This window comes from Sceloporus occidentalis, unplaced genomic scaffold (genome assembly GCF_023333645.1).
Source record: "Sceloporus occidentalis isolate IW3139 unplaced genomic scaffold, rSceOcc1.0.p SCAF_22, whole genome shotgun sequence".
Classification (NCBI taxonomy): domain Eukaryota; kingdom Metazoa; phylum Chordata; class Lepidosauria; order Squamata; family Phrynosomatidae; genus Sceloporus; species Sceloporus occidentalis.
In genome coordinates this window covers 13,353,020-13,365,812 of record NW_028317002.1, presented here as the reverse complement: position 1 = coordinate 13,365,812, position 12,793 = coordinate 13,353,020, and the positions used below count along the sequence as shown (strand labels likewise).

At 41.1% G+C, this 12,793-nt stretch overlaps 1 protein-coding gene across 1 annotated transcript in view; it reads left to right on the top strand.

Moving 5' to 3' along the window:
* LOC149301085 (potassium voltage-gated channel subfamily KQT member 4-like) overlaps positions 1-10,898 on the top strand; it is a 48,381-nt gene extending 37,483 nt beyond the window's left edge. The window contains exons 8-13 of the mRNA XM_089484566.1: positions 58-146; positions 5,211-5,428; positions 5,888-5,987; positions 6,384-6,515; positions 6,958-7,102; positions 10,680-10,898. Coding sequence (XP_089340692.1) covers positions 58-146; positions 5,211-5,428; positions 5,888-5,987; positions 6,384-6,515; positions 6,958-7,102; positions 10,680-10,898 — 903 coding nt within the window. The remainder of the gene's footprint in view (positions 1-57; positions 147-5,210; positions 5,429-5,887; positions 5,988-6,383; positions 6,516-6,957; positions 7,103-10,679) is intronic.
* The last annotated feature ends 1,895 nt before the right edge of the window (positions 10,899-12,793 follow it).

The following is a 12,793-nucleotide window of genomic DNA, read 5'->3' as shown; positions in this document are numbered from 1 at the left end:
AACTGTCCCTTCAGTGATAATTTATGCCTCTCTCTCTCTCTCTCTCTCTCTTTTAAGGCTGCCTGGCGTTTGTATTCTACTGATGCAAGCCGTTCCTACCTCACAGCAACATGGTATTATTATGACAGTATCCTGCCTTCCTTTAGGTGAGCTTTGCGTTAATAAGAACATGAAGGGGTTCCCTTCTTTTGGACTTAATACTAGATGTGTGTTACTTATAACCAAAATAGGACAAACTCCCACCCAGCACTGGCTTTTAACGGTTCTGACATTTTAGTTCTGTAAAGCATTATCTGGTTATCTTGGTTTTTTTAAGCATTTCAGATAGTACCTTTTTTGGAGTTCGTTCACAAATGAGAGGATTGTGGTGAGTGGAAACATTTCATCTCACCTCATTAACAGTGAAATATTAAGGACCTACATGACTCTTCTTCCAGGAAAAAAATGCTGGGATTGGGCCTTAATTCTGAAAAAAGCTGAAGCTGATACTATGAGATGAAACATTTTGAGTTGCTGCAGTGCCCCTACTGAATAAAGTCTACTGTCTCATAAACACATATGTATTGTGCACAGTCTGAGAGCCATGGATTTGGGTTATTTCACATAGGTAGAGGTGGGCAAGCTGTCTAGTAAGCTAAGCCACGAGCCAGGCTAAACTACAACAGCTTCAGCTCCTTCTTTCTGTATGAGTGAGAGGCTAGCCAGATATTGATCCTAAATCAACACTGGCCAACCAAGCTGTAACTAAACCTTGCATATGATGCTCCTCAAAATTCATAGTATAAAGTTACAAAGCAGTTCTTTTATCATCGAGGTGTTTGCAAATTCAAAGTACAGGTTTAAAAATTCTGCTTTTTGTTTAACATCTTTATGACCTTAGAACGTACTGTTACGTCCTCTCAAAAGTGGGTGCAATGACCACTACGATGTAATAGTATGTTATCACTAGCATGGACAGGGGGGTCCATGGTCCATTTGGTATGTCCTTAGCATTGATACCATCTGTATCAGTCTGTCTGATAAAGACCCAGATGACCACCAGCCACTTATTATACATATCATGATCAAGAACACATTGCTGAAGAATCCTGCTTGCAGATTACTGTGTGAGGTGCATAGAGTGAGATTACAATGAAAAATAAAATCAATAAAGAAATAGTAGAAAAAGTAGAAAACGTGTGGACCCCAACTATATCAACATGACATTATCAGGGGGTAGACTTGTGTATTCAAATTCGTACAAATTGCAAATTTACTGAAATTTGGCAAATGCTGTGATTCCTACAAAGCCACGAAAACGAGGCCAGACCCCCACAAAGTGTACAAAAACCCAAGCGAAAAGCTAATTTTCATAAAAAATGTGTGGGACCTTTCACTCACACACTCTCTCTAAACCTTTTCTAAATGTTTCACTACCTTCTCTGCCGACCACTTCCTCTTCTACATCTTCATCCTCTTTATTTCATCTTCTGTCTTTCATCTTCTCTTCTATATTCATCCGCATCTGGGCAGACATAAACTGGAGTGAACGTCCGACAAAGTAAAGTCCTCTTGGGGAGGGGACGTTACTGGAAGCGCCAGCATTTTGGGAGAAGTTCACGCCAGTTTATGTCTGCCCGGATGCGGATGAAATCCAATCGACAGAGGCAATGTCACCAAAAGCTCCAGGATTTTGCCCTAAGGTGAACTGCAGACAAATCAGTGGTGGTTTCACTGACATCCTCTCCTTCGATCCTCCGATTAGGGGAGAGGACATCAGTGAAAGTGTCGTGGTTTGGGCAGACGCTTCTGTTGACTTCCTCTCACCTGATCCTCCAATTAATATTAGAATAATGCAAAAAGGGCCTCAAGACCCTGTTATCCTCCCACTATAAAGAGCAGCAGGCTTCCTGTGTGCCTAGATTTCCCCTGAAATTCTCCCAGTCCAATGTCACAGTTATTCCATTGCAGTTTGAACACCTGAACAAACATGATTTTTTTTTTTAGATATACACGGCTGCAATGTTCTGATATTTTAGTACAGAACTGTATGAACCAGCCCCCTATCACCACACATATGAAAAACATTTTAGCTGACACAGCTTATAGAGTGATATATAAACTGCTAGATCATTTATATGACTTCTTGAGGGAAAGCTGACAGGTAGCTCTAATAAACACTGCATCAGTGATTTTATTAGAAATAAAGTAAGCACACACTCTGCATTCCACAATACCAAGACTGAACTAGTTTGTCATTAGAGGAACCAAAAGAAATTCCTTTTCCGTGGTCACCTTTCCTATTGCGAAATCCAAAGGCTTAATATCTCATTACATATTTGTATATACCCCCTTCAGAGAGCTGCTCCTTTTGTTTGATACCTGGCATCGAACGCGCAGCCGAAATGGAGGGGTTAGGCTCTGTCAGGGGTCTCCTCGTTATCATCCTGCCCCTTCCACTGTGAAATCTGCGGCACCCCCTTTATATGCAGGGGAAAGGTAGGGGCCCCCTCCCACATCACAAGTTTCACTGTTGGCCTGAATGTCTTCTCAGTGGCAGAGGGGTCTGCAATATACTGCTATGTGATATATTTGTAGATAGATACTCTTGTACAACGTGTGATATGTTAATATGGTCAAGGTGAAGATTGAAACTTATTTTCAATAAAAATGGATTTACAAATGCTAGTTGTAGTATGTGTGTGTACACATTCTTGCATACATTGATGTGTGTATGTTCTAATCAAACCTAGAAAGTAAGTTAGTTATGATAATAGTATTCTACCTGTCTTCAAATTAAACCCGTATAATGTTCCTTTGTGTTGTCTTATCGATTTTCAATTAATATTTGCTTTGAGACTGTCTTACTCTCCATCGTTCAGAGATAGTCTGCCCATAGTGCAATTTACTCTCCAAGAGACTGCACCAAGACCAACCAGCATTTTGGGTTTGGCCATTGGTATACTTTAGCTATTGTTAGCACTGATCTAATTTGGAGACATACACAGTACACTGCTGGCCCCTCTGCCACTGTAATTTCTTGTTTTTGTGTTTTGTTGGTGTTGATATCTTCTCCTTGAGTTCCACGCCTTTTTTCCTTCACAACTTCACTAATCACCTAGCTGTGTGACCCTATCCTTCCTTACGTCAGCTCAAAGCACAATGAGAGGTATCTGTTAAGTCCCTCACTCCTGAACTCTGTGGGTTCTACTTACAAGCTGTATGTTTTTGTCAAGGTTGTTTTATTTATTTGCTAAATTATGCCAGCACTCTATGAGATGGTTTTTCTCATTCTACGCTCTATCACAAACCAATGCGTATAGACAGATTTATTTAATAATTTGTTTATACATACTTTTCTCCAACCTGTAGGGGCATATAACGTGTATATTGTTGATAAAGTTGGAAGCAGTTGCAGCACCGCTAAAGAATGGTTTAATATTAGCTTTTGTTGTCTTCCCTCATGAGACAAAACTATATTTAATAAAACCATGACCTCTTTACAGTAATAAACGAAGCGTCTTTCGGCTGTATGCTGGCTGGAGGCCCAGGTATCCACCTGCTGGAATGAGACAATCTGCATGTGTGTGCCCTTTTTAAACACGTGGGCAGACAGGAGACCAGCCTGTTCTCCAGTGCGGTGTGGGTTCTTTTGTCAGAAGGGTGAGGACTTGAGATGCACAACTCCCACCATCTGACCAATGGAATCCTCGTTAAGTGGTCTATGTAATGAGAATGATCAAGGGATGCATACCTTCATGTAAAATCATACCTATTTTTATAATGAAAAACACTGTTTGTGTCCTGTCTAGTTAACTCTTGGAACTGAGATGTACAATTCGAGTTTAGTGATTTCACCTTGAGACATAGACCTCAAAGACATATTGTTGTGTATGGTTGCATTATAATGCCTCACCGGAAATCTGCAAGTTATTTGTGTTTTTTTGCTTAAGCCTTTGGGCACCATTATGAGCAAGACTGCATAACTTATTATTCCAAAATATTAGTATTATTATTAACAACAATAACGCTAACATTGTGGTGCAAAAAGGGTTAAAAGGCGAGGCTTGCCTGCATTCCATTAACCGTTTTCATTGCCTTGGGAGTCTGTGAGGTACCTGAAGGCATCTCTGGCAGTAAAAAGGTTAAGCGATTTCAAATTGTATGTGCATGCAGCTATGTTCCTCTCCAAACATCTTAGTAAAGGAATGAAATGTTGTAGAATGGCAGTAGAGGAATGAGATGTTGCTGGATCACCTGTTTTTTAAAGCATGTGCATCAGTAGATGTGGAGGTGCTTTCTAACTGGGTTGGGCAGCCTAATGTTTTTCCTTGGTGGAAGGTGGGATTTTGGTCAAACTTGGGTTAGCAGCTTGTTGTCTGAAGTAGGTCAAGTTCTGCTTCAGTAGATGCATTTAAACTGTTCTCAAAAATAGTTTATCTGACAACGAAGCACTGCTACTCATTATGGTTAAAAAAAAGACAAGTTATAAAGCTGTGAACTTAATTCACCACAACAACAACAAAAAACTAAAACTGATTCTTTCACTTTGAAAAAAAAATCATGTGTTTGTCCTTATTTATAATAGGCACAGTCCATTTTTATAGTGGGGTAGAAAGCTTCCACTTTGGATATGCACTAAAATTGCACAGAGAAGCGGGGAAAGAGGCCAAGTGCCAACTCCAGAGCAACTAAACCTTCAGCAGCAATTAAAACATGCTCACCCTGTAGCACTTGTCTCAGCTTTGTATTAAAATCTGGGATTGACAGAGGATACAGCCATGGCTGTGTATTTTATCACTTGTCTTTTTCTCCATACTGAGAACCTACATCTCGTCTAAGTAGTTTTTCCCTGAGACTGCATGAATCCTGACAGAAATCTCAGGTATTATTGGTTAGGATAAAATGATCACATCTTACTGATAGCTTTGATGAACCCCATAGGCTGGGATTATTTTGTAGGGGCTAAAAACATGTGCTCTCTTAAGAGGGTATTCCAATCAAATAGTGCCTAAGCCCCCTTGTCTTTTCCTACTGACTTGAAAAACTATGTGTGTTCTCTGTCTTGTCACCTTCAATGAAACCCGCCTTGCCACAAACTTCCCAGCAGACTCACCTATTTTATGTTTTTTAACCCTAACTTTACACTTTCCCTGCTTCTCACAGTATATAATTCATTGTTCCCAGTCATTTCACTGACATGTTTTTTCCATCCTCTTCCTACTTCCCAGTAATAAAGTAGGACTAAAAGATCGTATGAGGGGGGCAGGTGCTCCAAGACAAAGCACACGCACCAAACAGTACCTGGCCCCCCCAGAGCGATTATCACCAGGAGCAGATGCCTCCGCAGAAACTCCCAGTCCTACGAAGGTGCAGAAAAGTTGGAGCTTCAATGACCGAACAAGGTTCCGAGCATCATTAAGACTCAAAGCTAAGCCACAACCAGAAGGTAAGTGTAATGACAGACAAGAAGATGAATAAAAGATCTATTGAGATCGAGTAAAGGACAATAAGGAACATGAAATGAGTCACTCACACTGAAAATGAAAGATCCAGAATTAGTTTAAGCCAAGAACCACCACCATGAGCACCACATTGAGTGACAAAACAGGTAAACTAGATCTACGCTTGTGTAATTTCTGTTCTGGACAGGGGTGCTACATTTTTTATATTGACAGTCTTACAAGCTAGGTACTGACCTTTGATGACATTTGTAAATACCCTGTATTACAGTATTTACTAGGATATTTATTGAAATTCGTTTGTTTGGATACCTATCAAAGTAACTTAATATGTTTCCTAATGAAGATGCTAAAGATATCTGGTGCAAAGGCCAAAGTAAAGAATTGTAGCTATAGGTACTGCAAGAGATACATTGCTAAGCGCTTTCTGTACACTCTCTCCATAGAGGGTGCTGGAGAAGACAGTACTGATGAGAAGAGATTCGCCAGTGATCTAACCATGGAAGATGTAATGCCAACTGTGAAGACCTTGATCAGAGCCTTTAGGTGATGATAGCATGCCCTCTAATATAATGGAAATGTAATATATATGACGTCTTAAAAGGGGTGGGACAAAGAGCTGAGGCACAGCCACTGGGTGGCTCGGTGCGTGCACGCCGGCCGCTTTAATTTCATTAGGCGCCACCGGGATAGTCCGGCCCTGCGGCATGGAGGCGGTCTTATGCCCGCTTTAAAACTAGCTGTGCCGGTCCTTGGACCGACCAGCCCACCGGGAAATCTCCCGGTGTTCCGGTGGGCCAGTCCGGCCCTGGATGGGTGGTTTCCAATTCGGCAACAAAATTTGCCCCCTGTAGCGACGCCACTGCACATGGCACTTTTACCACTGAATGCAAAAAAAACTAATAACATTAAAAAATGTGTCTTGGAATACCTTTTCTTCAGGATTCTGAAGTTCCTTGTGGCCAAGAGGAAGTTTAAAGAAACTCTTCGACCATATGACGTGAAGGATGTAATAGAGCAGTACTCTGCTGGACACCTGGACATGCTTGGACGTATTAAGAGCCTACAGTGCCGGTCAGTGGTACACTACAGTGCAAACATGGAGTACAGATTCCTAGACAAGATGGGGATGGGAACAGGGGCCAGAGAGGCACTGATTTATGGTAGCTGTAGACAAGCAAAATAATTAGTAAAAAGGTATTGAAAGAAGACATCACCTTTGAGTAACTTTGTTGTACACTGGACTGGAACAAGTTTTAATAGGTACAGGTCAGGAATAAAAAATGTCAAATTAACAATTAAATGTGCGATTTCCTGCACATCTTTAGGAAGTATTTTTTACTGTCAAAGTTGTAGATTGGCCTTTATCCTGACATTGTAATGTTCAGTATGGGCTCCATCTTCTACTGTGTGTGTAATATCAGGCACATATGAATCCAATGTGACTCATTTACTCTGTTTTTGAGATCTAGAGTGCTCAAATATTTTTGGTCATCCATGTTGACCTTCTTTGCAGGGTGGATCAAATCATTGGCAGGGGACCTATCCCTTTTGAGAAAAAGCCCAGAGAGAAGGGAGAGAAGCCTCCTCTTGCAGGAACAGATGCTGAAGCAGCTGATGAGATGAGCATGATGGGCAGAGTGGTGAAGGTAGAGAGGCAGGTGAGGTGCACACATTTTTAGGATGGGAGGGGCCCGTGAGAGGACTGCCTGTGATACAACACCACCTCCCAGTTGACCTCGGATAAACCCGGAAGTTGCCTATAAAACGCTGTGCCTTCTCCTGAATCGTTGCTTTTGTTTGGTGTATACTTTTACACTGTGCTTTGAAGGTATTGACCTGTCTTCCCATTGGACTGTATTGGTTCGTGATTCTGTGCGACGCTTCTGATTTTTGGTTTCCTGACCCAGTCCTGGCATCTTCTTGTCTGCCTAGCAGTATGGTTCCAGATTACGTGGACCACCCCTGTGCAATTTCCTCTCCTGGGATCCTGGCATTACTTAAAATATAAGTGTTCTGATACACAGTAGGTGATTAAATACACCTGAAAGGCATATTTTTCTGAGACGTATCTATAAATACAAAATTATAGTTGATTATCAGATACAATCACTACGCGACACCCGCTTTAATTGGTATATGGTATCAGGAACTTACACCAGTGGGGTAAATACATTTCTCAGTGGTTTTCCAGCCAGGTCCATCTATCTGTTTATGTTTTCCTATTTATAAGTTATCTTTTATTTACACATACTTTCCCTGTAAGTAACTGGTTTTATTAGGTTGTCTTTAACTGTGATGATAATAACTTTCTCAAAGCAGCAGAATACCAGAATATATGCTATTGGGCCACAAAATCCTTGTATTCCTCTACAGTGAATTAGCACAACACTCACTTCGATTACCAGTTGCAGATAGATGCATCATTCTGATAAAGGATTCTGGTATTGTTAATTAATCAAAGGATTCAATGCAAATTAAGCAGGTCAATTCTGGAACAAAGTTTGAAAAGTGATTATGTCAGCATATGTTTGTTGTTTGTTGATAAGACCAATTTTCAAACTTTACACCAAAATAACGTTTTATTTTTAAATAAACCTGATCATGTAACTGTTTCTAGTGTCAGAATCATACAAAATCCTGTATATGTGAATTTGTCAGTTTGATCTATTAGCTAAGCTGCGAGTGCAAGTGGTTTAGCTAAAAATGAGAATTTACAGCAGCAAACAAAGGTCCAAATGCCAGAACCGATTTGTATGCATGATTTCCTTAGGATTGCCAAATACTATGTATTAGACATGTGCAAGTGTGGCAACAAATTAGGTTCCTTACACATTCAGTTCGCCCGAGCTTTTTTAATTCGGGAACGAAATTTGTTGCTCAGTCACTCATTCTCTCACACTCTCATTCTCGTTTATTCTCTCTCTCATGCTTTTGCCGACCACTTTAGCTTCTGCCGACTGCTTCCGCATCTTCTTCATCTTCTATCTTCTCTTCAATCTTCATCATCATCTCAGCGGACATAATCTGGCAGGAACTTCCGCCAAAATGGTGGATTGGGGAGAGGATTTCACCAGAAGTGTCCTAAATTCAATTTAGGGCAAAATGATGTTGCTTTCAGTCCCTCGATTGGGAAGTGCTGCCTTATTGCCCTGGGTTTAAGGCAAGCAAGGTGTCACGGCCCCGTACGCAGCATGTCTCCTGAGTAACCGCGACTAGGGGGTACCCGGCACTTACCTCCTCGGTCCTCCTACGTCCTCGGTCCTCCTACGTCCTCGATCCCCCTGGCGAGCCGGATCACTACGGCACCGATGCCTCACGGTGTCCGAGCACGGCCACAGAAAGAAGGACGTGCATGGTGCACGTCACGCCCCCCTTCCTCTCTCATTCCTCCATGGAGACGCCGGAATGTCCATTGGACACCGGCACTGCAGGGGGCGGGGTCTGGGGAAGCGGCACATTTAAAAGCCGAGCACTGACACTCATTCAGTGCTCGGTTGTTTTAACGGTTAAGCTCCCTGTGTTACCTTGTCCTTGATGATTACTTACTACCTGATACCTGTTGCCGGACCCTGCTTGTTACCTGATTACTCTTACCTGATACCTGTTGCTGAACCTTGCTTGCTACCTGACTACGCTTACCTGATACCTGTTGCCGTATCCTGCCTGATACCTGGATACTCTGGACTTGATACCTGTTGCCAGACCTCGCTTGCTACCTGGCTGCTCTCGTTCTGGTACATGTTGTTGGACTTTGCCTATATTAGGCTATACACATCACCCCTATCCCTGCGTACTGGTTTCCTCACCTGACCCCATAATAATACAAGGTGATGCCAGATGTTCTGTCCAAGCTCTTTTAAAAAAAACTGGCAATGGTCAGACAAGGAAACTTGCAGTGCAGCAGATGAAAGACACATCATGCTTACTTCCCTTCAAGGTCGGACGATGTCCAGCAGTGTCATGAGCCCAGCATTGGCAGAAAACAGTTTGACCCTGGTGCACCCATCTACTGTGGGTCCTGGAAGTGATGGTGTAAGAAATGATGACCCTCTTACAGGGTTATTTTGGGGAATGTGTGACGAAGCACAAATACATGCGTATAGAAACATGTATATTTATATTGAAGTAGGTCACTGTTACAGGTTATAAAACATATAACATACACAAAACGTGATAATAATACAAAACAAAAGGGATACTTAAGCACATTATCGGGAAACCTCTGTCAGCTCATAGCTTTGTTCTGAGTCTCCTGACCCAGAACACTTCTGTTCACTGCGCTCTCTTTTCTAACTAGCCATTCCAGAATTCCTTGTACCTCACCCGACCCCTCTTTCCAGAGATTTACTGCATGGCCCAATTATGGAGGAGACAGAAAATACACACACATCTAAGTTAAAATTCATCTTCTGCTTCAGCTATCTGATCCCCTAGGGGGTATTCCATCTCTGTTGGGAGTTCCAAACCTTTTGTAGTGCAAATGACCTTACATTGTAAAACCAGATATCTCACCTTACAGAAACCCAAGTCTTCCAAAAGCATTATGCATAAAATGTAGTATCACATTTTCAAGGCACTCTTCATTTCTTACAATGATATGGCCCCCACAGAGCCCTGATCTCAAAATCAGTAAATCTGTCTGGGATTACATGAGAAGCGAAGCAACTGAGGCTGCCTAAATCCACATAATTGTGGTTAGTTCTCCAAAATGTTTGTAATAACCTACCTGCCAGGTTCCTGAAAAAGTGTGCGATTTTACCTAGAAGAATCGATGCTGTTTTGAAGGCAAATGGCGGTCACACCAAAATAATGATTTATTTTAGATTTTTATTCTGTAGCATTTTGTTAAATGACAAAAATAAATGAACATGTCTATTTTTGAAAACATTTTTACTTTAAAGCATTTCATTTTTTTCCATGCCTGCCTAAAACTTTGCACAGTACTGTATATAGACATGCTTGTTGAGAGCAGTTGTGGCAGCACCATAGAGCCCTTGGGGATAAGGGTGCCTTGAAGGCCAATTGTGCTGTAGGATTGTGCACCCCTGTGTATTAAGAATGCGATTCCAAGAGACACAATGTAAACAAAAAGATTAAGTGATACAAAAAATGTCTATTTTTGTTCATTCTGCAATACTTCCATTATGTAGATAAAGGTTTGCAGTATGTCTCATTTGCATTTATTTACGCAATTAGGCATTCAGTGTCTATCTTGAATTTCCATTTTTTATACAGGTGCAGTCAATCGAGGACAAACTGGATATTCTGCTGGGCTTTTACTCTCAGTGTTTAAAGAAGGGTCCAGTCAGTTCTTTCACACTGACTTCCTTGCAGATGCCACTCATAGACCAAGATTTGACATCTGATTACCAGAGCCCAGTGGATCAGGAGGGCATCTCAGTGTCAGCACAGACACTCAACATCCCCTGCTCAGCCAGCAACAATGTGGAGTAAGGAAGACACAGTTCAGGGGTACACAACAAGGCCTCATGACACCATTTGCACTCAGAGGGATGGGGGGTTGTGAGTGTATTACCTCAAGGCATTGCAAATAATGATACCCCAATCTATGAAGAACTTCTGGCAGTCATTTTATTTCTGTGTCTTCCAAATTAACAGGATAATCAATAAATAATGAATATGCAAATATCCAGAGGATCCACTGTAAATTGAACTTTGATTCATCTTGCCACAGAGTGTTGGATAGGACTTGAAAAGCCATATGGGCACTCTGTGCCACTTTGCCATATGAATGACAAACTTTGTGCCATTGGTCTCTCATGGGGCAAAGAGGATGTCTTTCTAGCTACGCGTTGACAGAAATGAGCTGCACTGTGTCAATGAACATGAACACAGACCTTGTGTGTCATATATTATCGCTTCGATATATTGTTACTATGGTGGGTGCCACCTTTGACACACCCAGCCTCTAGGAAGTGCCTCAAAGACCTTAACATGCAGATACTGCTCATGTCCGTCCTTCATCTCACACAGTGTGTGTTGGCAGCAGGAGGCTTGGTGGAGGTTGGGATGACGTACTCAACCCCAGTGCTGAGGCAAAAATTAGAATTTTCAAAGGGACCTCAAAACAACACAACTTCATCTCTAGAGGAAGAGGAGGAGAACAACAAAAACTCTTGGCAGAATATTAAAATTTCACCTCTGCGTGGAAGAAAGGTGAAGAGGTTTAGATCCAATAGTGTGAGATGGACGGATTTTTGTCTATGTTTCTAAAGCTTGAAGCGTGTATGTGTGTTTCTAGAAGTGTGTGCACGAGAGAATGTGTTTGTATAACTGCCCGCATTTGTGTATATTTTGGTGTACACTTTTGCAATAATGAATTAAAATCTATTCTAAAAATGCTCTGTATGTCTAATGAAGTATACAATCCCATAATGCAGGGTTGACAGTGGGTATACAACATCAATATTCTTGCAGTTGTCCCTTGGTAATATAATAGATTATCAAGTGGTTATTTCAACCAATATTTTCCTTATCACATGACCCTGTTGTGTTAAAAAATAATAGCCTTTGGTGGTATATTTAAGCAGTTAGCATGGCTACCTTTACCTCTGGCTTGTAGGTCTCTAGATTACTGTCAAAGGTGAGAGATGCATCTTATAGCCACAGGGTGGTCACCGCTGCTTTAGTAAGCACACTTCATAAATTAATTTAGTAAGAATGCAGTGGTATTAAGTCTGCAGTGTATTATTACATTTGCATGTCAAGGTGTACATCTTGTGAAAAATAAAACATGGGCCAAATAAAAAACCTCAATATATTACTAGTATAATACTATATGATAGGTATCATGTTGTCTCACCTTTATATATATAAATAGGGGCTAAGGAAACAAAGTTTCATCCCTGACAACACATACAAACTGAAATTACCTGCCCCCAATGCACCTCTAGGGATGTGGTCCTGTTGATTCGGTGTGTGGTTAGATTAGTAGTAGTTAGCAGATACTTAGGATGAGAGATTCCCCCATATATTTTTTAATGCTCTTCAGTTTCGTTGGTATAAATATATGCAGCTATGTGTGAAGTTATGGGGTAAACGGCCAAGTATATGGTTACCTTCAGTCATTTGAAAAAAAGACAGTAGTGTTTTTACACTACCCTACAAATGGTCATTCTAAGTTTGCTCAAATGTAGGCAGTTATGGGCTTCTTGTGCCTAGTATCAAACATAGAAAAATAAGAGGTCCATGTTTACCATTAAAATACCATCTTCTGTTGTTTTACTATTTGAGTGATGAGTTTTCACAGTAACAATCATGCTGTCTACTTAAATACACCATTAATGACTATTAATTACAGTATGGCAACTATTGGTTTCCTATAACCA